The 26,145-nt window shown below is 43.2% G+C and overlaps 2 protein-coding genes across 3 annotated transcripts in view; one reads left to right on the top strand and one right to left on the bottom strand.

The window, feature by feature from the left end:
• CDC23 (cell division cycle 23) overlaps positions 1 to 15,522 on the top strand; it is a 30,198-nt gene extending 14,676 nt beyond the window's left edge. The window contains exons 7-16 of one of the 2 annotated variants that reach the window (XM_053566037.1): positions 1,578 to 1,755; positions 1,841 to 1,938; positions 2,083 to 2,164; positions 9,550 to 9,703; positions 9,828 to 9,947; positions 10,877 to 10,952; positions 11,254 to 11,315; positions 13,236 to 13,314; positions 13,391 to 13,510; positions 15,053 to 15,522. In XM_053566037.1, the coding sequence (XP_053422012.1) occupies positions 1,578 to 1,755; positions 1,841 to 1,938; positions 2,083 to 2,164; positions 9,550 to 9,703; positions 9,828 to 9,947; positions 10,877 to 10,952; positions 11,254 to 11,315; positions 13,236 to 13,314; positions 13,391 to 13,510; positions 15,053 to 15,145 (1,062 nt within the window). In that variant the 3' untranslated portion in view covers positions 15,146 to 15,522. Of the gene's footprint in view, positions 1 to 1,577; positions 1,756 to 1,840; positions 1,939 to 2,082; positions 2,165 to 9,549; positions 9,704 to 9,827; positions 9,948 to 10,876; positions 10,953 to 11,253; positions 11,316 to 13,235; positions 13,315 to 13,390; positions 13,511 to 14,092; positions 14,629 to 15,052 lie in introns of those variants that run through there. The other variant, XM_053566036.1, reaches the window with a different exon arrangement.
• On the bottom strand, positions 15,492 to 26,110 carry KIF20A (kinesin family member 20A). Its single transcript, XM_053566032.1, has 19 exons — positions 25,978 to 26,110; positions 25,364 to 25,549; positions 22,464 to 22,553; positions 22,241 to 22,360; positions 21,561 to 21,699; positions 21,255 to 21,442; positions 21,038 to 21,167; positions 20,661 to 20,855; positions 20,446 to 20,557; positions 20,271 to 20,339; positions 19,925 to 20,065; positions 19,348 to 19,513; positions 18,723 to 18,887; positions 18,473 to 18,612; positions 18,225 to 18,327; positions 17,684 to 17,879; positions 17,133 to 17,224; positions 16,763 to 16,900; positions 15,492 to 16,042 (listed from the first exon to the last, which is right to left on the bottom strand). Exons 2-19 carry the CDS (start codon positions 25,526 to 25,528, stop codon positions 15,725 to 15,727), a joined length of 2,667 nt encoding a protein of 888 aa, XP_053422007.1. The 5' UTR covers positions 25,529 to 25,549; positions 25,978 to 26,110; the 3' UTR covers positions 15,492 to 15,724.
• Between the last annotated feature and the right edge of the window lie 35 nt (positions 26,111 to 26,145).

Here is a 26,145-nt window from a genome sequence, read left to right as displayed (position 1 = left end):
TGTATCTGTCTGAAATCTTATCTTGGATTACTTATATTCATCTATCTCTAATTTCCTACTGTACTTTCTTTTTTTTTCCCATTTTTTTTTTTTTATTGTTGGGGATTCATTGAGGGTACAATAAGCCAGGTTACACTGATTGCAATTGTTAGGTAAAGTCCCTCTTGCAATCATGTCTTGCCTACTTTCAACAAAAGTTTATTATATCTCTGAACTCAAAATAGGCAAAATTAAATTTCTCATTTTGTGTACCAAATTCTCTATCTTCCTCCCAACTTGATAGATTCTCACAGGTATCCAAGTACCCAGTCTTGATCCTTCAGAGTCACATTTGTTTCCTCCCTTTCCCTTACCTCCCTTTGTGTAGCAGTCATGAGACATTGCCATGGCCTTGGTTACTTTCCTGTATACATCTTTTTGTTTTTGTTTCCTTTGGCATTTCTGTTATCATCTAAAATTTGGATTGCTTATAAGTAACAGATGCTTTCTGTCTAGTGTTTCCATTTTCCATTTCCAAGCCCTGCTGCATACTATTTCCAGACTTTCTTTTGAGACAGTTTCATTTTGTCATCCTTAGTAGAGTGCTGTAGCATCATAGCTCACAGGAACCTCAAATTCGAGGGCTTAAGCGATTCTCTTGCCTCAGCCTCCCGAGTAGCTGGGACTACAGGTGCCTGGCACAATGCCTGGCTATTTTTAGAGATGAACACTTGCCCTGGCTTAGGCTGCTCTAGAACCTGTGAGCTCTGGGCAATTCACCTGCCTCGGCCTCCCAGAGTGCTAGGATTACAAATGTGAGCCACCTCCAAACTTATTCTTAAAGCACCCATGTCATCATGCCATTCTCTTGCTAAAACTTTGCAGACATTTCCTATTACATCCTATTTTCTGTTGCACTGCAATACCTATCCTACCGAATCATTTTTTCCAGTATTCCCAGTACATAGTCTCTCCTCAAACCAAGCTAGTTTCCTCATCTTACTCACCCACGTTCATCATGACTCTCTTTTGTCTCTACTTATATTTTTGCCCTTGCCTAGAATATTGTCTTCTTTCTCTTCCTTTCCCTTTCTATTCAATTTCTACTCATCCTCTAAGATTCACCTCAGTTCTTCCTTTTCTTTGAACCCTTTTCCAACTAGGCTGTTCCTCCTAATTATGTTTATAAGTGTGTTCATTATTGGTACTCTAATAAATTTTTTTTTTTTTTTTTTTTTGTAGAGACAGAGTTTCACTTTATTGCCCTCCGTAGAGTGCCGTGGCGTCACACAGCTCACAGCAACCTCCAACTCTTGGGCTTAGGCGATTCTCCTGCCTCAGCCTCCTGAGTAGCTGGGACTACAGGCGCCCGCCACAACGCCCGGCTATTTTTTTGTTGCAGTTTGGCCGGGGCTGGGTTTGAACCCGCCACCCTCGGTATATGGGGCCGGCGCCCTGCTCACTGAGCCACAGGCGCCGCCCAATACTCTTAATAAATTTTTAGTGATAAATTCTTTTAGATAATAAAGATAGTTCCTGGATGTATGTTTGGGAGAGGTCAATTATATTAAGTGTGTTTCTGTTTCTCCTGTTGATAGCTGAAGTTCCTGTCTTTGCCAGACACCTGGATGAAAGAGTTTTTTCTGGCACATATATACACGGAGTTGCAGTTGATAGAGGAGGCCCTGCAAAAGTATCAGAATCTCATTGATGTGGGCTTCTCTAAGAGCTCCTATATTGTTTCCCAAATTGCAGTTGCTTATCACAATATCAGAGGTGAGTGAATAAGGACAATGAAATACCATCAGGTCCTGAGAGGTACATTGTGTTGTTTTCTGAACTGTTTTTCTTCTTTCTATAGATATTGACAAAGCCCTCTCCATTTTTAATGAGTTAAGGAAGCAAGACCCATACAGAATTGAAAATATGGACACATTCTCCAACCTCCTGTATGTTAGGGTGAGCTGATCTCCTTTCTTGGACTTGATTAAGCTCTTTTGTGCTTTAATCTCCTAGGTTGAATTGTCTCTCAGTTGTGTTATTTATAGAAAAAGTAATTTAGGGGGCTCTTTTTTGTGTGCTTATGTCATCTTTTTCTTTCAGAGCATGAAATCTGAGTTGAGTTATCTGGCTCATAACCTCTGTGAGATTGATAAATATCGTGTGGAAACGTGCTGTGTAATTGGTAAGAGTTAACTATATTTTTTCTTTTAAGATTTGTCCTTATTATAAGTAACATAAATGTGAAAAGAACAATATTAAACTGTCAAAGGTAACAGAATTATATAACACAGAATGTGAAAGCCCACTGCAAACATACCCCAAAAATTGTTTGGTGAACATGATTCCAGAATATTTTTCTGTGCAAATATTAAAAATATGTGTGTTTGTGTGAGTTGTATACTTGCAAAATCTGTATCATTATACATACTGCTTGTAACATCCTTTATTTCAACTTAATTATATATCTTTATCATTTTTTCACGTTAGTGCTTTTTTTTGTTGTTGTTTGAGACAGTGTCTTAAGCTGTTGCCCTTGGTAGAGTGCCATGGTGTCACAGCTGCTAGCAACCTCAAACTCTTGGGCTTAAGTGATTCTCTTGGCTCAGCCTCCCAAGTAGCTGGGACTACAGGTGCCTGCCATAACGCCCAGCTATTTTTCTGTTGCAGTTGTCATTGTTGCTTAGCTGGCCCAGACTGGGTTCGAACCTGTCAGCCTCAGTGTATGTGGCTGGCACCTTAACCACTGTGCTACGGGCACTGGGTCCCATGTTAGTACATTTTAATTTGTGGGGTTTTTATTTTTTTTTTTTTGAGACAGTGTCTCACTTTGTTGCCCCCCGTAGAGAGCCCTGGCATCATAGCTCGCAGCAACCTCAAAATCTTGGGCTCAAGCAATTCTCTGACCTAAGCCTTCCAAGCAGCTGGGACTATAGGCGCCCACCACAACACCGGGCTATTTTTAGAGATGGGGTTCTCACTGTAGTTCAGGCTCAAACTTGTGAGCTCAGGCGATCTGTTCACCTTGGCCTCCCAAAGTGCTGGGATTACAGGTGTGAGCCACCATGCCCAGCCAATTTATGTTATTTTTGATGGTTATCTAGTATTTTTTGGTATACCATCATGTTTATGTAATCATTTTCTGTTAATATTAGGTAAGTTGTAACCAGTGTTTGTTAATGTAAGTATTGTTTCAGGAAACATCTTTGTACATGTACACATATGTATATATATATATTTTTTCTTTTTTTTGTATACATTTTTTTGAGACAGTGTTACTTTGTCACCCTCAGTAGAGTGCTGTGGCACTCATATAGCTCATAACAACCTCTAACTCTTGGACTCAAGCAGTTCTCTTGCCTCAGTCTCCCGATTAGCTGGGACTATAGGCACCTGCCACAATGCCTGGCTATTTTTAGAGGTGGGGTCTCTCTCTGGCTTAGGCTGGTCTTGAACCTGTGAGCTTAGGCAACCCACCTGCCTTGGCCTTCCAGAGTGCTGGAATTACAGGTGTGAGCCACCGTGCCTGGCCTTATATTCTTGCAAATGTATGCAATTATTTCTATGTAATAAATTCCCAGCAGTGAAAGGTTGGAGCAGAGGTATATATGTTTTATACTTTAATGTAACTAAAAAGCTTGTAGGAGTTTCTAATCCTATGAAAAGAAATGAGAGTTCCTTTTTCCTTATATTGGTGTATCTCAGTCTGAGGCTGGATAATTTTTTTGTTGTTGTTGAGTGCTGAGCAATACATACATTGTTAAATGTGAGCAGTATTCCTGACCTCTAATTACTAGATGGCAGTAACCTTCTTCAGCTAGTTGTTAACAAACTAAAAATATGCTTTGACATTGCCAAATGTCCTTTGGAGGTCAGAATCATTCTTGATTGATAGCATGGCCTTATATTCTTGGGCACGCTCTGCGGCCTGATAATCAGTTATAGATAGGTGAGTGACCAATCCTGTATAAAAGTAAGTTTGGTTGGTTGTGATTGAAAGCTTAGGTTTCATGGTAACTAAAAGGAGATATTTGTTCTTGGGTCTTTGGTCACATTACGTAGAGATCATACATTTGTATCTTTCTAGCTTACTAGGTCAGGATGGAATTTTTTTTTTTTTTTCTTGAGATAGAATCTCTGTTGGCCAGGCTAGAGTGCCATGGCATCAGTCTAATTCACAATAATCTCAAACTCCTAGTTCAAGCAATTCTCCTGTCTTAGCCTTCTGAGTTGCTGGGACTACTGGCCTGTTCTACCATGCCCTGCTAATTATTCTTGTTTTAGTAGAGACAGGGTCTTGCTTTGCTCAGGATGATTTTGAACTCCTGACCTCAAGCAGTATTCTCGCCTCAGTTTCCCAGAGTGCTAGGACTATAGGTGTGAGCCACCATAGCTGGCCTAGGATGGAATTTTAATTCATTAATTATGCAATAAATATTTCTAGCCCTTGAGGAAGTTATCTTATAGTATAGGAAGTAAGAATTAACAAAAAATGCCTGTAGTCCCAGCTGCTTGGGAGGCTGAGGGAAGAGAATCGCGTAAGCCCAAGAGTTAGAGGTTGCTGTGAGCTCTGTGACGCCACGGCACTCTACCCGAGGGCGGTACAGTGAGACTCTGTCTCTACAAAAAAAAAAAAAAGAATTAACAAAAAATGTAGGAACAAAGGTAAACAGAGAACAAATTATCTTTCCATGTCAGAGCATTATGAATAAACTATAAAATCCATTATAGTGAGGGTAGAGCTCCAGTTTATTCAGAAAACATGTCTTTAGCATCTTCTGGGTGCTGGCACTGTGCTTTGTGTAGTAGTAATCTTTTTTTTTTTTTCTTTGAGGCAGAGTCTCACTATGTCGCTCTGGGTAGAGTACCATGGCGTCACAGCTCATAGCAACCTCAGTCTTGGGCTTATGCAATTCTCTTGCCCTGCCCTTCCAAGTAGCTGGGACTTGGCCCTTGCCAAACTGCAACAAAAAAGTAGCTGGACTTTGTGGCGGGTGCCTGTAGTCCCAGTTACTTGGGAGGCTGAGGAAAGAGAATTGCGTTAAGCCCAAGAGCTGGAGGTTGCTGTGAGCTGTGATGCTACAGCACTCTACCGAGGGCAACAAAGTGAGACTCTGTCTCTAAACAAACAAACAAACAACAACAAAAAACCCAAGTAGCTGGGACTACAGGCGCCAGCCACAGTGCCCTGCTATTTTTTTTTTTTTTTCCAATTGCAGTTGTCATTGTTGCTTGGCAGGCCCGAGCTGGATTTGAACCCACCAGCTCCGGTGTATGTGGCTGGCGCCCTAGCTGCTGAGCTACTGGAGCCGAGCCAGTAGTTATCAATTTTTATTGGCCATTAAAGACCAGGATAGTTGAATTATGGCAACTATAAATCTTTGGGTTGAGTGTTATGATTGAGGTAAACCAGCATATTAACATATATCCTTTAGGAAACACACAGGAAAGGTAACTAATCCAGTCTGAGATTAGGGAAGCCTTTTTTTTTTAATTAATTAATTAGTTTTAAATTTTTATTTGTTTTTTTTTTTTTTTTTTTGAGACAGTCTCAGTATGTCACCCTCAGTAGAGTGCTATGTCATCTAAGCTCAAAGCCTCAAACTCTAGGGCTTAAGTGATTCTTTTGCCACAGCCTCCCAAGTAGTTGGGAGTACAGTACAGGTGCCTGCCGCAACACCCGGCTATTTTTTGTTTGTTTGTTTGTTTTGAGACAGAGCCTTAAGCTGTTGCCCTGGGTAGAGTGCCATGGTATCATAGCTCACAACAACCTCTGATTCCTGGGCTCAAGCGATTCTCCTGCCTCCGTGTCCCAAGTAGCTGGGAGTACAGGTGCCTGGCACAACACCCGGCTATTTTTTTTGGTTGCAGCTGTCATTGTCATTTGGCGGCCCGGGCTGGATTCAAACCCTCCAGCTCAGGTGTATGTGGCTGGCGCCTTAGCTGCTTGAGCCACAGACTCTGAGCCCCGGCTATTTTTTGTTGCAGTTGTCATTGTCATTTAGCTGGCCAGGGCTGGGTTCAAACTCGCCATCCTCTGTGTATGTGGCTGGCGCCATAACCACTGTGTTACGGGTGCCGAGCCTAGGGAAGCCTTCTTGAAAAAAGTGATACTTGAAGGGTGGGCAGGAGCAAAAATGTTCAAGAAGGGAGAAGAAGGGCTGACTTGGGAAGGGCATATCAGTATTGAGACATCAAAGTATGCAATAGACATTGTGCTTGAAATAATTCAGTGTCCCATGATGGGAAAAGTAAGAAGTACAAAGTAAGTACAAGTAAGAATGTACAAATAGGGGTCAGATCTTAAAGGGCCTTTTATGCCTTGTTGAAAGTTTAGATTTCATTTTTAGGCAATAGGAATCTTCTGAAGGAATTTAACCAGTGAGCTGGGCGCGGTGGCTCACGCCTGTAATCCCAGCACTGTGGGAGGCTGAGGCGGGAGGATTGCTTGAGCTCAGGAGTTCGAGGCTTGTCTGAGCGAGAGTGAGACCCCAACTCGTGAAAAAAATGGAAAAACCCAGCCGGGCGCAGTGGTGAGCGCCTGTAATCCCAGTGGCCCTGGAGGCTCAGGGCATAGGGTAGAACTCTGCCTCAACAAAAAAAAAAACAAGGAATTTAACCAGTGAGTGAGAATGATGCCTAGAGACAATGTGCTGGGAGGATTAGAAAGGGGGAAGATTAGAGGCAGGGAGAAGAGCTTGGAAGCTGTTGTAATAATCTAGTGTAGGGATAAGAGCCTAAGCTGATGTATTGGCAAGAGGAATGAAGGGAGACAGTTGGACTTAGAAGACATTTAGGAATGTCCTGTCTAAACAGGAATTGGTGATTGGGTAATCACATTGATACCAATGTCCTTTACGCCAATTAAAATCATATATAGGGAGATATATATATGCAGAATAATTTAAGAGTTTCTTTTTTTGGGGGGGGGGTTCTTTTTTTTAATAATCTTTTTTTTTTTGAGGTCTGGCTCAGCGCCTGTGGCTTAATTGGCTAAGGTGCCAGGCACATACACCTGGGCTGGCGGGTTCGAATCTAGCCCAGGCCCGCCAAGCAACAGTGGCAGCTGTGACCAAAAAATTAGCTGGGCGTTGGTGGCGGGCACTTGTAGTCCCAGCTACTTGGGAGGCTGAGGCAAGAGAATTGCTTAAGCCCAAGAATTTGAGGTTGCTGTGAGCTATGATGATGCCACGGCACTCTACCAAGGGCAACAGAATAAGATTCTGTCTCAAAGAAAAAAAAAATTCATTTCTTTGGTGTAAGATGATGGCTTATTGTGGTTTTGATAAGCATTTCCCTGATGATTATTTTATTATTATTATTATTTTTTTTTTTTTAGAGACAGTCTCATTTTATTGCCCTTGGTATAGTGCTGTGGTGTCATAGCTCACAGCAATCTCCAACTCCTGGGCTTAGGCGATTCTCTTGCCTCAGCCTCCTGAGCAGCTGGGATTACAGGTGCCCACCACAACGTCTGGCTATTTTTTTTGTTGCAGTTTGGCCAGGGTGGGGTTCGAACCCACCACTCTTGGTATATGGGGCCGGCGCCCTACCCACTGAGCCACAGGCGCCTCCCTTCCTGGTGATTATTGATGTTGAATTTTTTTTAAATACCCGTTTGCCATTTGTATGTCTTTGAGAAATATCCATTCTTGTCCTTAGCCCACTTTTTAATGGGATTATTAGTTTGTTTTCCTTATTGTTAAGTTGTTTGAGTTCCTTTTATATTCTGGATATTAGTCCCTTGTCAGAGGAACAGTTTGCAAATGTTTTCTCCCATTCAACAGGTTGTCTCTTCGCTGACAGGGCTCTACCTTTTTACCCTTGAGTTACCTTTTTAGAAATCTAGGCTCTAAGGAATGTAGTTTGAAAACCACCAGTCTAAAGCATACTCAGAAGATTTCCTACTAACAAAATGTGTATCTCCAGCTCAACACCTGTAGTTCAGTGGTTATCTCCAGCTCAACGCCTGTAGCTCAGTGGTTAGGTTGCTGGCCTCATACACTGGGGCTGGTGGGTTCAAACCTGACCTGGGCCTGCTAAACAACAAGGACAACAGCAACAAAAAAATAGCTGGGCGTTGTAGTGGACACCTGTGGTCCCAGCTACTTGGGAGGCTGAGGCAAGAGAATTGCTCAAGGCCAAGAGTTTGAGGTTGCTGTGACTTGTGACACCACGGCACTCCACCCAGGGTGACATAGTGAGACTCTGTCTGAAAAGAAAAAAAAAAAAGAAAGAAAGAAAATGTGTATCTGGTTCCACTTAGAGCAGTGGTTCTCAATCTGTGGGTCGAGACTCATAGGAACTGTAGTAAATGGTCATGGCATTAGGAAGGTTGGGAACCACTGACTTAGAGATTGGAAAAACAAAAGGATAGATAGAACATGTATATATAAATGTTGTATCCAGATGAGATAAAACGAAGAAAAATTTGCAGTGTTTGGGAACACTTCTTTTCAAAAACTAGAATAAAAGGTAGGATACTGTGGTTCACACCTGTAATCTTAGCTGTCACGGACCCTGAGTTGGGGGTGAATTGCTTGAGCTCAGGAATTCAAGACCAGCCTGAGCAAGAGCAAGACCCTATCCCTACTAAAGATAGAAAAACTAGCTGGATATTATGATAGTCCCAGCTACTCAGGAGGCTGAGGCTAGAGGGATTGCTCAAACTCAAGAGTTTGAGGTTGCTATGAGCAGTGACAACATAGCACTCTACCCACGGCAACATAATGAGACTCTTGTCTCATAAAATATAAATAAATAAAAATAAAAAACTAGATAGATTAAAATGCAGTGTATGTCCCCAGGGAATGATGATATTTTCCTTGTGTATAGTTTGGGTTTTTGCCAGGACTTTAAAAGGGAATAGATTATGGTTTCATACCCACTTGGTAGAAGGCTGTCTTTGTTTTCTTTCTTTTTTTTTTGAGACAGAGTCTCACTATGTCGCCCTCAGTAGAGTGCTGTGGCGTCACAGCTCACAGCAACCTCAAACTTTTAGGCTTAAGCGATTCTCTTACCGCAGCCTCTCAAGTAGCCAGGACCACAGGCACCTGCCACAACACCTGGGTATTTTTTTGTTGTAGTTGTCGTTTTTATTTTAATTAAATTAATTAATTCATTAATTTATTGTGAGATAGAGTCTCAGTATGCTGCCCTTGGTAGAGTGCTGTGGCATCACACCTCAAGGAGCCTCCAACTCTTGGGCTTAAGCTATTCTCTTGCCTCAGCCTCCCAAGTAGCTGGGACCACAAGCGCCTGCCACACCCAGCTATTTTTTGGTTGTAGTTGTCATTGTTATTATAGCAGGTCCAGGCTGGGCTCAAACCCACCAACCTTGGTGTATGTGGCCGGCGCCCTACTCTTTGAGCTGCGAGCATCGAGCCATTGTCGTTTTTAGCAGGCTGGGGCTGGGTTCCAACCTGCCAGGCCCCACCCCCTCCCCACTACGTGTATGTGGCTGGTGTCCTAACCATTGAACTACAGGTGCTAAGCCAATGCTGTCTATTTTAATGGACTCGTATTTTTACTTTTCTAGACATTCATTTTTGTTTGTTTGTTTTTAATCAGGCAATTATTACAGTTTACGTTCTCAGCATGAGAAGGCAGCTTTATATTTCCAGAGAGCCCTGAAATTGAATCCTCGGTATCTTGGTGCCTGGACGCTGATGGGACATGAGTACATGGAAATGAAGAATACATCTGCTGCTATCCAGGCTTATAGGTGAGCACCTACTTGAGAAGTGAGGTAAAGCAGATTGCTGCTGTATTAGGAGCGTCTGTTGAGCTTGCATACTGCTAACCTTGATTTCTGCCCTCTTCTCAGTCTTATCTTTTCCATTTCTTAGACATGCCATTGAGGTCAATAAACGAGACTACAGAGCGTGGTATGGCCTTGGGCAGACCTATGAAATCCTTAAGATGCCATTTTACTGTCTTTATTATTACAGACGGGCCCATCAGCTTCGGTAAGTCTGTTTTCTTTTTCAGCATTGCTAATAATCGTTAAGTCTTGTAACTTGACAGTGTATTTGGTGTTGGAAGAGCTGATAACTTTTCTTTGATAGCTACTGATGAATCACAGTGAATGGTCTTCTGAGTTTAGATGTTTTAAATACTGTTTGGCCTTTTTTCGAGACAGGGTCTTTTTCTGTTGCCTAGGCTAGAGTATAGTGGTGTCATCTTAACTCACTGCATCCTCAAAATCCTACACAAGCATCCCTTCTGCCTTAGTCTCCTGAGTACCTGGGATTACAGGTGCATGCCACCATGCCTGGCTAATTTTTAAATATTAATGTTTTGAGGCCAGGCGCAGTGGCTCACATGTATAATCCTAGCACTCTGGGAGGCCGAGGAGGGTGGATTGCCTAAGCTCATAGGTTCAAGACCAGCCTGAGCAAGAGCAAGACCCCGCCTCTAAAAATAGCCAGGTGGTGTTGTGAGTACCTATAACCCCAACTACTTGGGAGGGTGAGGCAAGAGAATCATTTGAACCCAAGAGTTTGAGGTTACTGTGAGCTATGAAGCCGTGGTACTCTACCAAGGGCGACAAAGTAAGACTCTATCTCAAAACAAATATTAATATTTTGTAGAGATGGGGGTTGCACTATATTGCCCAGGCTGGTCTTAAACTCCTGGCCTAAGGGATCCTCCAAACTTGGCCTCCCGAAGTGCTGAGATTATAGGCGTGAGCCATTTTATGGAGCTTGGTCATTTGTTTAGTGTATTCCACTAGTGGGTCAACAATATAATTAACAAAGTTATCTAATTATGAAGTGTTAGGTTAAAGACTAGTCCTTGCATAGATTTGAAATAGCAGCTGTGTAGTTCTTCAAGGGAAGACTTCCATTTATTGATAAAGTCTTTGCTTAGACTGTCAGTTTTTCTTCTCTTTTAGGCCCAACGATTCTCGTATGCTGGTTGCTTTAGGAGAATGTTATGAGAAACTCAATCAGCTAGTGGAAGCCAAGAAGGTACCTGAAATTGGGTCCTAAAGTATTTGAGTGGATCTATTGTTTACATAAAGGTTGGGCTATCTGTGCTTTAATTTCTCCATATTCTGATCTACTTGCATAAGAAAGTCTGAATATTTATAAGTACATAAGGTAGAAGTTAAGCTTGGCCAAAGTCAAGGTCAGTGGGCATGTCAATATGAAGCCTGGACCTATCAGAATTAGTACAAATGCCTTGCATCTGCAACTCTGAACTTTGGGAGGCTTGTAGGAGCCTAGCCTCTATGTTATTAGTCATGGGACGGTGGTATTTTTTTGACAGTGTTATTGGAGAGCTTACGCCGTGGGAGATGTGGAGAAAATGGCTCTGGTGAAACTGGCAAAGTGAGTGAAATGTTACTGATATTTCTGTTGGCTGTTCTGGGATGGTAGGCCTTGCATGTTCTTAGGGCCTTCCATCTACACACCATCGTTCATGGTTGTGGGGATGTACCAGCATGTATGAATGCTAGTCTGTTAATTTAGCCATCTTGACTCTAGAGCAGGGGTCCCCAAACTGCAGCCTGCGGGCCACATGAGGCAGTGTGAATTGTATTTGTTCCCGTTTTGTTTTTTACTTCAAAATAAGATATGTGCAGTGTGCATAGGAATTTGTTCATAGTTTTTTTTTTTTTTTAAGCTATAGTCTGGCCCTCCAATGGTCTGAGGGACAGTGAATTGGCCCCCTGTTTAAAAAGTTTGAGGACACCTGTTCTAGAGAGTGCCACTCTGCAGGGGAGAATTGCTTTCCTATTAGGCAAGGGATCAAGAATGAATTGAACAAATAAATGAAATGGAATTTGAATCAGAACAGTCTAGGAAGACAACTTAAAGTACTGATCTATTCCTGATAAGGGCCAGAAAAAAATTACAAATAACTCAGAAATAAGAGTTTCTCAAATGCAATCATTCCTGCTCGTTCTTTTATTAGTTCTCAGAAAAAAATCAGTTGCATGGTGTCTTTTTAAAACTTACTCTAGGTATTAACAGAGAATTTTTTTTTTTTGGAGACAGTGTCACTATGTTGCCCTCGTTAGAGTGTTGTGGTGTTATAGCTCACAGCAACCTCAAACTCTTGGGCTTAAGTGATTCTCTTGCCTCAGCCTCCTGAGTAGCTGGGACTATAGGCACCTGCCACAATGCCTGCCTATTTTTGGTTGTAATTGTTGTTGTTTAGCAGGCTTGGGCCAGGCTCAAACCCACTAGCCTTGGTATATGGTGCCCTACTCACTAAGCTATGGATGCCGAGCCTACCAGAGAATTTTTTTAACAATATATTATCCAGGCTTGACACCTATAGCACAGTGGTTATGGCACCAGCCACATATACCAAGGCTTGTGGGTTCAAACCCAACCTGGGCCAGCTAAACAATGACAACTGCAATAAAAAATAGCCAGGCATTGTGGCGAGTGCCTGTAGTCCCAGCTACTTAGGAGGCTGTAAGAGAATCACTTAAGCCCAAGAGTTTGAGGTTGCTGTGAGCTGTGATACCAAGGCATCTACTGAGGTTGACATAGTGAGACTCTGTCCAGATTAAGTATTTACTAACTCTCCATCATTGGTAGCAGAGTAATGATCCTAAATTTTGATAACTAATACTATTCTAGGTCTTGGGGTGTCATTTATGTCAAAATTTGTTGAGACAGAGTCTCAAGCTGTTGCCCTGGGTAGAGTGCTGTGGCGTCATAGCTCACAGCAACCTCCATCTCTTGGGCTTAAGCGATTCTCTTGCCTTAGTTTTTCTTTCTTTCTTTCTTTTTTTTTTTTTTTTTTGAGAGAGAGTGTCAAGCTGTTGTCGTGGGTAGAATGCCGTGGCGTCATAGCTTACAGCAACCTCAAACTCTTGGGTGTAAGCGATTCTTTTGCCTCAGCCTCCCGTGTAGCTGGAACTACAGGTGCCCGCCACAACGCCTGGCTATTTTTTGTTTGTAGTTGTCATTGTTGTTTGGCAGGCCCAGGCTAGATTTGGACCCACCAACTCTGGTGCCCTAGCCACTGAGCTACAGGTGCCAAGCCATTGCCTCCAGTTTTTCTATTTTAGTAGAAGTAGGGTCTCACTTTTGCTCAGGCAGGTCTGGAACTCAGGAGCTCAAGCAGTCCACCCACCTCAGGGTCCCAGAGTGGTAGGATTACAGGCATGAGCCACCACGCCCAGCCTTATGTCAAAATTTGTATTTATCTATATTGTCATTCTTTGGTCTTACTTTTTCTGACTTACCTGCTTCAAGATTGGATTCATACTTAAAGACCAATTTCTTTTGTAGGCTTCATGAACAATTGACTGAGTCAGAACAGGCTGCCCAATGTTACATCAAGTATATCCAAGATATCTATTCCTGTGGGGTATGTATCATAGCATGAGAATGATGTTGCTGATCTTAATATCATCACCTCAGCCATTTCTGTTTTCCCCTTTTAGGAAATAGTGGAACACTTAGAGGAAAGCACTGCTTTCCGCTATCTGGCCCAGTATTATTTTAAGTGCAAGCTGTGGGATGAAGCTTCAACTTGTGCCCAAAAGTGCTGTGCATTCAATGATGTGAGTGTCCCATCCTTAATAAAGGGTTTGGGTTTTAAGATAGAACATTTGAAAAAAAAAAAAAAAAGATAGAACATTTGATTTTTTTTGTTGTTTTTTTTTTTTTTTTTAGCGACAGTGTCTCATTTTGTCGCTCTCACAACAACCTCCAGCTCTTGGGCTTAGGAGATTCTCTTGCCTCAGTCTCCTGAGTAGCTGGGACCATAGGCGCTCACCATAATGCCCAGCTATTTTTTGGTTGCAGCTGTCATTGTTTGGCGGGCCCTGGCTGGATTCGAACCCGCCAGCTTAGGAGTATGTGGCTGGCGCCTTAGCTACTTGAGCCACCTGGCTATTTTTTTGTGGCAGTTTGGCCAGGATCAAATTTGAACCCGCCACCCTCGGTATATGGGGCCCGTGCCCTACTCACTGAGTCACAGGCGCCGCCCAGAACATTTGATTTTTAGCATGAGTGGAACGTAGATAAGAACATAAGTAGAAACCCTACCTTGATATGTAGAACTTGTATATCAGTTATCTTAATAACCTATTTTGAGAAAAGCTTTGGGCATATTTTGAAACAGTTGCCTAACTTTGTTTCAGACCCGGGAAGAAGGTAAGGCCTTACTCCGGCAAATCCTACAGCTTCGAAACCAAGGCGAGACTCCCTCCACTGAGATGCCTGCTCCCTTTTTCCTTCCTGCTTCACTCTCTGCTAACAACACTCCCACACGCAGAGTTTCTCCACTCAACTTATCTTCTGTCACACCATAGTTGGCTGCTTTTAAGCCAGCAAATTGCTAGCCCCATCTTAAGCCTTACCTCCATGTATAGAACGGTCATATCTGTTCTTCCAAGGACCACATCTACAGATGGAAACAGCTCCATGGTGACAGTTTATATAATCTCTTCAGAAGCAGATTGACAGAATAATACTGGCAGGAAGACATTGTCTTTTGCCAGGTAGAAGGATTTCTATCTCCCTTCTGTCAAGAGTGGCTTTGGATCTTGGGCTCTTCTCAGAGCCACCCCCACCCCAAATAATCTTTACAGCATTTTAGCACAGGCAATGCTACAGGAATAAAGTTTTAATGCTGCAAGTAGGAGAGAGGAAAGGGAGAAAAGTTAACCACTCTACCTTCTGATGGCAGTAGGGGCACCAAGTTACCTGTCAGGATAATGTAAAATGTATAGAAATAACCTTGCAGCATGACCCCCATTTCTGATGTCAGAGATTATGTTTAATTGGATTGGAGCTATACATTCTTCATACTTACTCTAGGAAGATAATCTTCCCAAGTATTTTTGAGGAGGAGTCTTCTAAAAGCTTTCAAATTGGAAGTACTTTGCTAGAGTTAGATAGAGGGCAAAACATGGCTATCGTGTTAGCTGTACTCCTACCAAAGGAAAGCAAGGCGACAGGATTACAGATAATTTTGTAGACATTTTGGAAATAACTTTTGTGACTATAAAGATAAGAATAAACTCACTTCAAGATGGTCTGTTTTAACAAATTTTCAATGTAATTGCCTGTTTTTTTTTTTTCCCTCTTATCTCCTACAGAATATTTTTTCAGCTTTTATCTATCTAGACAAGGTAAAGCATTCTTGTGGTACTCCTGGAGGATTTCAGGCCTGTGCATCTTGTGTTCAGTAGGAGGTAATATGCTATGACTGTAATGTCTGCTGTAGTGAATTTGTACAGTAGATGGCTATAGATCATTCTGAGCTCAGAGTTCACCCTTCATCCTTATTCCCAGGACATAACTGTTACCTATTCATCTCCTAAGGTCTGATATCTCATTTTCTATTAGGGAAGGTTTAGACTACCTAATGCCACTTGAATTCATTTCTTACTAAGCCTTCTTAGACTAGCTGTACACTAGTTACTGGTCTCCACTGCTGTGCCTATGCAAGGCTCCCATGGGCCAGAATGATGTTTGATTCTCAATTTTTTCTGCCCCTTTTTATAATTTCTTTTAATGGTTTTGCTACATTTGGAATTCAAATAAAAATGTGAACAACAATGTCTTTAATATAATTTTCTTGTGTGCATAGAAACCATATAAGTAAAAAAACATAAGATTACATAGGTGATTATAATACAAAAGAGGAAAAACAACTAGTGTCTGAGTATTGCCTTCTGAATAGAGTTCTAGGTAAATGGGAAAACTTAAAAGAGACCTGTTCTTAAGATACCTTGGGGCAATGACTGCTTTTCTCCTTTCCCACAGCCTTAGTACTTTTTGCCAAAAGGCCCAGATTTAAGAAAAGGAGAGTGCCTTGAGCGCAGGATCCGCGTATAAGGGCTGCAGTCTGTTGAGCTTTGGCAGGTAGGCGTCCGAGGAAGTAAGTTTCGCAGGAATGGTTTTTTCCCTGGGGGTTGCTGGTTTGGTTGCTGGTTTTCCTGGTTGGCACCAAGGCGCTTTTTGGCAGAAGCCTGGCCTTGGAGTTTTAGCACAGTATGATACTGCTCAGCAATGCATGCTGCCTTCTTCCGAAGGTCCAGTTTCACTAGCATCATGTTATTCTGCAGCTCAGCCAGGGTCTGGTCCTAAGGAAATTTAATAAAGTTACAGAAAACACAGTTCTGTCTGGCATATTAGAGTAACACGAAGGCAAGGTAATACTTTTTTTTGAGACAGAGTTTTATTTATTGCCCTTGGTAGAATGCTATGGTAGCACAGCTTACAGCAACCTCAAACTCTTGGGCTCAAGCAATTCTTTTGCCTCAGCATCCCAAGTAGCTGGGACTACAGATGCCCACCATCACGCATGGCTATTTTTTAGAGATGGGGTCTCGCTCGTGTTCAGGCTGGTCTTGAACTCCTGAGCTTAGGCAATCCATCAGCCTGTCCTCCCAAAGTGCTAGGATTACAGGTGTGAGCCACCGCATCCAGGCTGAGGTAAGGTACAATGCATATACCATCCATTACCAGTTATGACTCACCACTATTTCTTCAAAGATTAACTTATTATGGGCAGAGCTCACAACTGAACAGAGTATTTTCTTTTGAGACCAAAACATAAGCAGTGCTGAATAGAAGGACTATCTACCTTTGTACAGATGTTATGAAAATGCCTGAAAATTACTTAGTATAGTTCCTGGTACTTAGTAAATGCTTTTAAAAAAAAAAGCATTTGTTTTTATATTGTAAGGAAATATGTTCAGCCTAAAAATATTTACTTTTCTCTTCTGGTTCTCATTCCCCTTCTCACATACATACACTGGAGTAGGCTGGTAGGAGACAGGGGTATATATAGGATGCCTAACCTGTTTGATTAAGATGTCATCACAAGCAGTCAAGGCTTGACGAAGTTTTCCTGCCCCAGTGCTATGGCAACAGGCTCTTTCTGCTGACTGGAGAGATTCACCAAGTTTTTGAAGCTCTGTCCGAAGAAGCCTTATATTCTGAAAAAGGGAGTAGGAATCAGACTGTAGCCAAGATCAACTAGGACAGAGATCTGGACGGGTTGGGTAGCCATTTGAAGAGAAATAAAACTAGAAAGCCTAGTCAGCTGAATTAAGAATCCACTCTCTGAACTGCACAAAAACCTATCTTGTTTTCACATGAATCAGTGATAAAGAGTGTTGGATTACTTACTTTAGGTAAAAGCTTTGATAGCAGAGACAGGTTATTTACCTTCTGGCCCTCCTCTAACTTCTTGTCCACATCAGTGGTGAAGGGTTTGGCTGAGGGTGGTGGTTCTAACATTTTCTGATACTTGTGCAGTTCTGAGGGAAGGAAACAGAAAACGTCAATGTGTAGGTTTTCTAGCCTTGGACTTACCTCTTTAACTGAGTTAATAGGAGCTTGCAGCAGGGCCGCACCTGTGGCTTAGTGAGTAGGGCTACGGCTCATATACTGAGGATGGCGGGTTCGAACTCAGCCCTGGCTAAACTGCAACAAAAAGTAGCTGGGCGTTGTGGCAGGCGCCTGTAGTCCCAGCTACTCGGGAGGCTGAGGCAAGAGAATCGCCTAAGCCCAAGAGCACTCTACCAAGGATGACAGAGTGAGAAATAAGGAGCTTGCAGCAAATATAAAAAGTGAGGCCATGTACATCCTAGAATAAAAGCTCAAAGGGATATAGCTCACAGTTGAGGAAATTATGCTGGAATAGGAGTCAGAAGACCCAGGTTTGAGTAACAGTTCTTCCCTGAACCATTATTGTGCTTCCTTCTCTAAGTCCTTACCTACAGTGGTGGAATTTAGCTCTGCTTCGCACTGTTGTAGTTTAGCTTTAATATCCTGGAGCTGCTGGGTAGAAGGAGAAGCTGCCAACCTTTGTGACCGTCGTAGAGGGATTTCAGACCCTGATTGCTGATGGGTCACTGGCTGTCTGGCTTTTTGCAAGAGAGCTTCTAGCTCTTCAATCTTTTCATCCCGCTCCTAGGAGGGAAACAGAGTACAATTCTGTCCAGAGTCAGACAGATAGTGCATGACCAGATGACTGAACAAAGGAACAAATATGCTTCTTGACAGGCCAAGGTTGGTGGATTGCTTGAGCTCAGGTGTTTGAGACCAGCCTGAGCAAGAGTGAGACCCTGTCTCTAAAAATAGATGTGCATTGTGGCGGGCACCTGTAGTCCCAGCTCCTTGGGAGGCAGCAGCAGGAGGATCACTAAAGCCCAAGAGTTTGAGATTGCTGTGAGCTATGATGTAACAGCACTCTACCAAGGGTGTCAAAATGAGGCTGTCTCAAAAAAATAAGAATAAAAATTCAGGGCAATTTACCTGAATTTCCTCTTGGTAAAAACTCGTCAGTGACTCCTTGAGGATCTTTAGTTTATCTTCATACATTTCCTCCAATAGTTCCTTTTGGGTATCTAAGTGTTCACTGTTAAAAAATGAAAAAAGAGAATTGAGTGAAGATTTTGAGGCATGAATTTGCAAGACAGATCTCAAGACACAACTCCATCCTAGTCCCCACTTCCCACTCTCTATCCCAGGTGACAGAGCAAAAGGGGTCATTCAGCCAGTACCTGCACCATTGTTCTCGTTGTTGCATCTGGTCCACCATCTCATTGCAAATTTCTTCACGGAGCTGCATCTCCAGCTGCAACTTTTCCTGTCGTTCTTTCACGAGCAAGGCTTTCATAGCTTCCACTACCTGTAGGAGTTCCTAAGAGAGACATGCATGTGGGAGGTCATCAGATAGATGCCTATGTCCGAAAGAGGTACAAACCCACCTAGAAAGCAGCATAGAAAATATTAGCCATTAAGTGGCTATACCTCCTTGCTATACATGGAGATGTCAGCTTCATTTTCAATGTCATCATCGAGGCCTGGGTCTGCCTTAGCTCCTTTCTCTAAGCTGGAAGATGCCCGAAGACCATGTTCCTTGATGAATGAATGCAGCGATGGGAATCCCAGTTGCACAGGTGGGGTATGCACAAGCTGGTGGGGGGTGGGGGAAGAATAACCTTAATTGACTCACTGACTCCAAAACTAGTACTAGTAGATTTCTTCCCCCCCCCTTTTCCCCTTTGCCCCACCCTGACCTAATAGCTTTCTTAAAGTTACCAGCTCAAAGCTAAGCATGGTAGCTCATGCCCATAATCCTAGCACTCTGGGAGGCTGAAATGGGTGGATCGCTTTAGCTTCTGAGTTTGAGACCAGCCTGATCAAGAGCAAGACTCCATCTCTACTAAAAATAGAACAATTAGCTGAGTGTTGTGGCAGGTGCTCATAGTCCCAGCTACTCTGTAAGATGAGGCAAGAGTTTGAGGGTTGGTGTGAGCTATGATGCCACAACACTCTACCCAGGGTGAGAGTAAGACTCTGTCTCAAAAAATAAATTATTAGTTAAAGTTATCAGCTCAAAGTGAACATAACGATCACACCCCTAACTTCTCACCTGGCTAGCAATGGCTGAGAACTTAGCCACATGAAGAGTCTCATCATAGGTAGATGCACAGGGATTCACATTGACAATCATGCAAGAACGGCCTCGGCCTGTGAAAAAGCCTTGGAACACTCGAGTCAACTTGCTGTCACGGAAGGGAACCAGGTTCTGCTTTGACCTGTGAGAGAGTCAGAGAAAATAAAACTATTAGCAGAACTCAAGCCCATGGAGTATCCTAGCACTGTCACTAGTGGTAACTAGGAAGAGCCTGTTAACAAACTACAGAGCCCCAGGCCCTCCTAGCTTACTGTTAAAAGTTCACCTGTTGGGGTGGTGCCTGTGGCTCAGTCGGTAAGGCGCCGGCCCCATATACCGAGGGTGACGGGTTCAAACCCGGCCCCGGCCAAACTGCAAAAAAAATAGCCGGGCATTGTGGCGGGCGCCTGTAGTCCCAGCTACTCGGGAGGCTGAGGCAAGAGAATCGCTTAAGCCCAGGAGTTGGAGGTTGCTGTGAGCTGTGTGAGGCCACGGCACTCTACCGAGGGCCATAAAGTGAGACCCTGTCTCTAAAAAAAAAAAAAAAGTTCACCTGTTCTGGTTTTGGCGCAGGGCAGCAATACAGCGGCCCAGGGTATGCAGAGAAGTGTTAATGTTTCCTGCTTCCTTCAGCCGTTCACCACTCTTCTGATCTTTGCAGCGCTCTGAGCCAGCCAGATCACAGAGTGACAACCTAGAATGATGCACATACATAAAGACCTCACATGTTATGAGCCTTCCAGCCCTTTGTATAGTTCGGGGGTGGGGGTGGGGTGTAGAGCCCACCAAGAATCTGTATGCAGGAAGGAGAAAAATTAATTCCTCTGAGGACCTCCTTCATGCTCCCCAAACTATCATTTACAGCCAAGAAGCCCAGAGTTCTAAATTGAAAAACTTACTCGCTGATTTTAGGGACTATATCCCCTTCCCCCTGAAGGTGCAGGATTCGGATTGAGAAGATGCTATGGCTGGAAGTTAAGAAAAAGAAAAAAGTCATTCACATCTTTCATGACCAGGCAGAAGACTAATGTTTCCCTGAACACAGTGAAGGGTTTATTTTCATAATCGACTCACCTGCGGCTAGAGTTCTGGTTCAGGTGGGTGCTGGCAAAACTCTGGTTCTTACGACCAACCTTCAGGAGTTTCCAGGCCTCCTCAGCGTCTTGAACATGAATCCAATTGAGATCTGAGGCCAAAGGAGAGAAGAACGTAAGATAGGAACACAGGATTCTTCCTAGTCTCTCCCCAATTCTCCAGGGTTCATACCAGTCTCTTTCACATTCTCATACCTTTCACATATGGGTTGCCATTTTGATCCTCGCATAGACGCAGAGTCTGCCTCTTGCGCTGCTGGCTAGGTGGTTCTAACAGGTCATAAAGCAGTTCATTGTAAATCTCAAAGAAGGAGATCCAGATGGAGAAGCGAATATCTGCTGGTACACTTACTGGGGCAGTATCTGGCTGAGCCCATCGGTGACTTGTTTCTGAAGAAGAAGCCAATGTACAGAACATCAACCCTGGGAATAGTCCATCTGCCCTTTGGCCTGCAGGGGCTACAGAAGGCAGAGCTCAGGTTAAAAACTCTGGTCTGTACTCCAGGCAGCTGTTGGGAACAGGGAGTGGGTTCCTACTATTATTTGGCTCAGAATCCAGTCACGATACTTACCATCTAACTGGCTACTGCTGGTAAATTGACTGACGGAAGAGAGCCCAGCAACACCACTGTCAAAGGTGGAGCTGGTACCCATCCGACTTTCAATGTAGACACTTCTCTTCAAGGAAGTGGACAGCTCCTCCTGGAGGAGCACAGGGAGAGGGTAAGCACAAAACTTAGCCAAGATTTGTACCTCCTGCCTTTGCCTCCATGGATACTAACACTTTACCTCTTGGAGGCCTCCATTTAGCAAGGAAAGCTTCTTCATTTCTTCCTGTCGCATCTGCTTGCTGTCTAGCCAGATTACCTCATTAGAGAACATGGGCTTCAGATCAGGTGTTGGATGAAGTTGGCCTTGAAGGCTATTGAAGATCAGAGCCAGAGACCGTGGGAGGATCCCTCCATCCTTGATGGTACCTGGAGGCATACCAAAGATGGATAGCTGAGGCAAGTACCTTTCTCCCCCTAACTGAGAGCATCAAAATTTAGAGACATCACAAGGCCAAAAATAATCCTGCGAAGCATTCCTACTCACCTTGAATTGTGTGGGTTTTCCCTGAGTTGGTGACTCCATATGTGTAGATGAGCCAATTCTGCCCTTTGAGTACATCCTTTACCATCTCCTTCACGGTCAGGTTGAAGAAAGATGCCTGTCCCACTTCTGGCCCAAAGATCTAGAGATAGACCCAGTTTCTCAAAGGCCTATCCACTTGCCTTCTGAGCAGTCATAGCTGATGTATCTCTTCCTGGGTGATTTGCTCTGGCAACTGCTGAAGCGGCTTCTTCCTGCAGTGCTGTCGGCTAGTCCCTAAACACTAATGATTCAACCATTCTCTGCTAGTCCATCTTTTGCTCAAATCAACATATATTTAAGGAATGCTATGCACTAAGCCTGATGCTATACACACACAATGGGACAATCAATTTAATGGTCACAAGTGTGGGTTTCGGAGATGGGTGGAACTTAACTCTAGTTTCATGGCTTTAGCAATGTTACCTTCACTGAGCCACAGTATCCTTGTCAGGAGAATAGGGATCATAAATTTCTGGGAATTGATTCACATAAATTACTAGATACATTGACTGACACATAACTAGGGCATATACAAAATTGTAGATGTGCATATACAAGGAAGGATAAGCTTACTCTCTACAGAGGGAATAAAGGTACTGGAAAATGTTGGTCCCTTATTCACAGACCAGTACCCTCCATACCTGGGAAAAGGTAAACCTGTGAGTGGCTTGACCAATGCCTCGCTCATTGCTCTTCAGGGCAAAAGAGTCCTTGGGTGCTTGTAGAACAAGTGTCTCCACATTCTCAATATGGACACAACTCTGAGAATGGGGAAAATAAAGTTGTTACAGAAGGTAACATTCCTGGCAATCTTTTTCTATACTGCATCATTCCACTCTAAATCCTCCCTCCTTAGACACTCACCTGGTCCTCCTGTCGTTCCAACTCTAAAGGTAACAAGGGTCTGACCCTCAGGTATACTTTCACCTTCTCTGTGATATCCTCAGATGTAACCTGTGGCAGAATTCCAACCCAGAACCACAGATTAATTTTAAAAGTTACCTCTGAGCAAATGAATAAGCACAGCACAGGTCCTAGAAATCGTGGTAACGTAACCCCAATTCTAGCTCACATGGACTTTTTTTTTTTTACCACTTTGTTACCCTTCCTTGTCTTATCATTATCCTGCAAACCTGGCTTGCCATGCTACTAAAGCAAAGCATAGTAGTTAAGCACCTTGGAGGCAGACACACCTGAATTTGAGTCCCAAGTTCTCTCTCTTTTTTGAGACAGAGTCTAACTCTGTTGCCCCAAGTAGAGTGCAGTGGGATCACCATAGTTCACTGTAACCTCAAATTTCTGGGCTCAAACAATCCTCCTGCTCCAGTCTCCCCAGTAGCTGGGACTATAGGCATGAGCCACCACACTCGGTTAATTTTTTTTTTTCTTTTTTACATATAACAGCTTTACTGAAATATAATTCACATGTCATACTATTTGTCACTTAGAGTATACAACTTAGTGGTTTCTAGAATATTTACAGAGTTGTGCAACCATTATGACAATCAATTTTAGAACATTTTTATCCCAAAAAGAAACCATTAGGACTTGTTCCACTAGCAGTGACTCCCCATCTGCATACTCTAGACATTTCATGCAAATGGAACATACAATATGTGGTCTTCTTGACTAGCTTCTTTGATTTAGCATAATGTCTTCAAGGTTAATCCATACTATAACATGTATTGGTACTTCATTCTGTTTTATGCTCGAATAACTTTCCCTTGTATGGACATAATCACATTTTATCGATTATCATTTGTCAGTTGAGCTGTCTTTTGGAGCATGTGTTAATAGTGTCACAATGGAATTATCATAGGGCCTCACAAGGGGGGAATTTGTTTTTAGCTCAGACTGCAGGACAAGAAATACTTTCTTCAGTAGAAAGTTTTTTTTTTTTTTTTGAGACAGAGTTTCACTTTGTTGCCCTTAGTAGCATGCTGTAGCATCATAGCTCACAGCAACCTCAAACTCTTGGGCTCAAGAAATTCTCTTGCCTCAGCCTCCAAGTAGCTGGGCACAATTTTTCTTTTTTTTAAGAGACATGATTTTGCTCTTGCTCAGGCTGTTCTTGAATTCCTGAACTCAAGTAATCCTCCAACCTTAGCCTCCTAGAATGCCAGGATAACAGGTGAGAGCCAATGTGCCTGGCCAAGTCCTAAGTTCTTTAAATTCTCTTTGCCTCCATTGCCTAACCTGTAGGATGGCGTTAATAATAGCACCCACCTCATTCATTTGACAGATATTTAAAGAGTGCCTACTATGGCCCTGAAACACTGACAGGCTCTGAAAGTCTACAAAGAGGGACATCATCAAAGACCCTGCTCTCATGGCACTTGATAAGGGAAAATCTGTAAGAGGATAAAACGTGCCAAGTTATGTTAATATTTAGCATACGAGCCTAGTTCAGTGGTTCTCAACCAGGGTTATTTCACCTCCAAGGGCCATTTAGCAATGTCTGGAGATATTTTTTGGTTGTCACAAGTGGGAAGATATTACTGACATTTAGTGGGTAGAGGCCAGAAATGCTGCTAAACATCTTATGATGTATAGGAAAGCCCCCTATAAGAAAGAATTATCTGGCCACAAACATCAATAACCTTGGTTTACCAGAAGGCAAGGCTCAATACATGGGAGATATGGCTGATATTATTAAAATCTAAATGTACGTTCCACTTTTTTTTTTTTTGAGTCTCACTTTTTTGCCCTTGGTATACCAAGTGCTGTGGTATAGCTCACAGTCACAGCTCTTGGGCTCAAGTGATTCTCTTGGCTCAGCCTCCTGAGTAGCTAGGACTATAGCCTTATGCCACAACACCAGCTATTTTTTTAGAGACAGGGTCTCACTCTTGCTCAGGCTGGTCTGGAACTCCTGAGCTCAGGAAATCCACCCTTCTCAGCTTCCCTGTGCTAGGATTACAGGTGTGAGCCACTGTATCCGGCCATATTCCACCTTCTTAATGTCAGTATGACTTATGTAAATTATTTAACACAGCTGGGCTTCTTGGTGAAGAAAAGATAACTATCATCCGTCCCACAAGAGAGTAACTGGAGCGCATGCATTTAAGGGTATTTCATTAATGTAAAGCAAATAACAGCGTTTTTGGACACATAACTTCACTTGACATGCCCTTAAATTTTTTTTTTCTTTTTTTTTGAGACAGAGTCTCAAGCTATTGCCCTGGGTAGAGTGTTGTGGCATCATAGCTCAGAGCAACCTACAACTCTTGGGCTGAAGCGGTCCCCTTGCCTCATTTTTCCTATTTTAGTAGAGACAGGGTCTTGCTTTTGGTCATGCTGGCCTCGAACTTGTGAGTGCAAGCGATCCACCCGCCTCAGCCTCCCAGAGTGCTAGGATTACAGGTGTGAGCCACCATGCATGACCAATTTTTTTTTTTTTTTTTTTAAACAGAGGCTTACTCTGTTGCCCCGGTCTAGAGCATGGTGGTGTCATAGTTAACATTAACCTCAAACTCCTGGGCTCAAGTGATCCTCTTGCCTCAGTCTCCCAAGTACCTGGGACTGCTGCCACCACACCCAGCCAATTTTTTCTATTTTTAGTAGAGAGCAGTCTCCTTGAACTCCTGAATGCAAGGGTGCTAGGATTATAGGTGTGAGCCACCACACCCAGCCCATACCCTTAATTTTCAGTTAATCTCTGAGATCTTCAGGTTTGCTAGTGTTTGACCACATGCTGCCCCCTATGGACAACTATTAGCTAAGGATATCACTTTCTGCCCCAACCCACTTCCCAATTCCTTTACCTGTTGCTTGTCCTCTAGGGAGGTGGAGATGACAGAGCAGTCTGACAGCAGATCCTTGCGTATTACAGACCCCAAATCTGCAGCTGTAGACTCAAACATGGGGGAGACTACGACATCCTCATCTGACAGCAAGCCGGCTGGCGGAGAAAGGATCCCTTGTGACATAATGGCAGGAGTTCCCTGGGTCTATAGAGAGACAAGAGTAGGGAGCAGAACCTTAAGGGACAGGAGGGCCTATGAATTCTAGGTAAAAAACAATTCCCTTGCCCCAGGACACCCGGTCCTGCTTACTGAATTACTACTCCCTTTCCCCTCCAGTTTTTGGCAAAGAATAAGAGGATGAAAGAACGAGTTAATCATTTAATTCAGTTTAAGCGGCAGTTCTGCACATGGACCTGAATCAACAGATATCTAGCTCCAAAAGTAGAAATTAAGAGGGTGTCTCGCCCGCGGTTGCTGTGAGGTGGTGTCAGAATCCCTAGGTTCTCTCAACCTCACTCCAAACCGAGGTGCACTATCAAGAAAAAAGAGATGACTGCAGCTCCGCTTTCTGAAAGCCTATTCCGCGTAGGCAAAAGCTGATAACACGGGCTCCAGCTCAGCCGCACACTCACCCGAAGACGTGACACTTGTTACTTCTGGGGTACTGGCCCACTCACACCCACCCGGTCGCAGAACTTGGACTTTCGCAGTCTGAGAGCCCGACTCCGCCCACGAGGTGCAGCTTTGTTACTAATACAATATTTTAAATTACGCGCTGAGTTCGTTCGGCCAATCGGATA

The sequence above is a fragment of the Nycticebus coucang genome, chromosome 17, assembly GCF_027406575.1.
Source record: "Nycticebus coucang isolate mNycCou1 chromosome 17, mNycCou1.pri, whole genome shotgun sequence".
NCBI classification, from domain to species: Eukaryota; Metazoa; Chordata; class Mammalia; order Primates; family Lorisidae; genus Nycticebus; species Nycticebus coucang.
This window is presented reverse-complemented; position numbering and strand designations above follow the sequence as displayed.

Bases quoted from the DNA above. Each gene is read 5' to 3' on its own strand.
- KIF20A (XM_053566032.1), bottom strand. From the start codon at position 25,528: ATGTCACAAGGGATCCTTTCTCCGCCAGCCGGCTTGCTGTCAGATGAG. The intron at 20,558-20,660 runs GTATGAGAATGT...CTTTGGCCTCAG, and splicing joins TGGCAACCCATATGTGAAAG to ATCTCAATTGGATTCATGTT. The intron at 20,340-20,445 runs GTGAGTCGATTA...CTTAACTTCCAG, and splicing joins AACCAGAACTCTAGCCGCAG to CCATAGCATCTTCTCAATCC.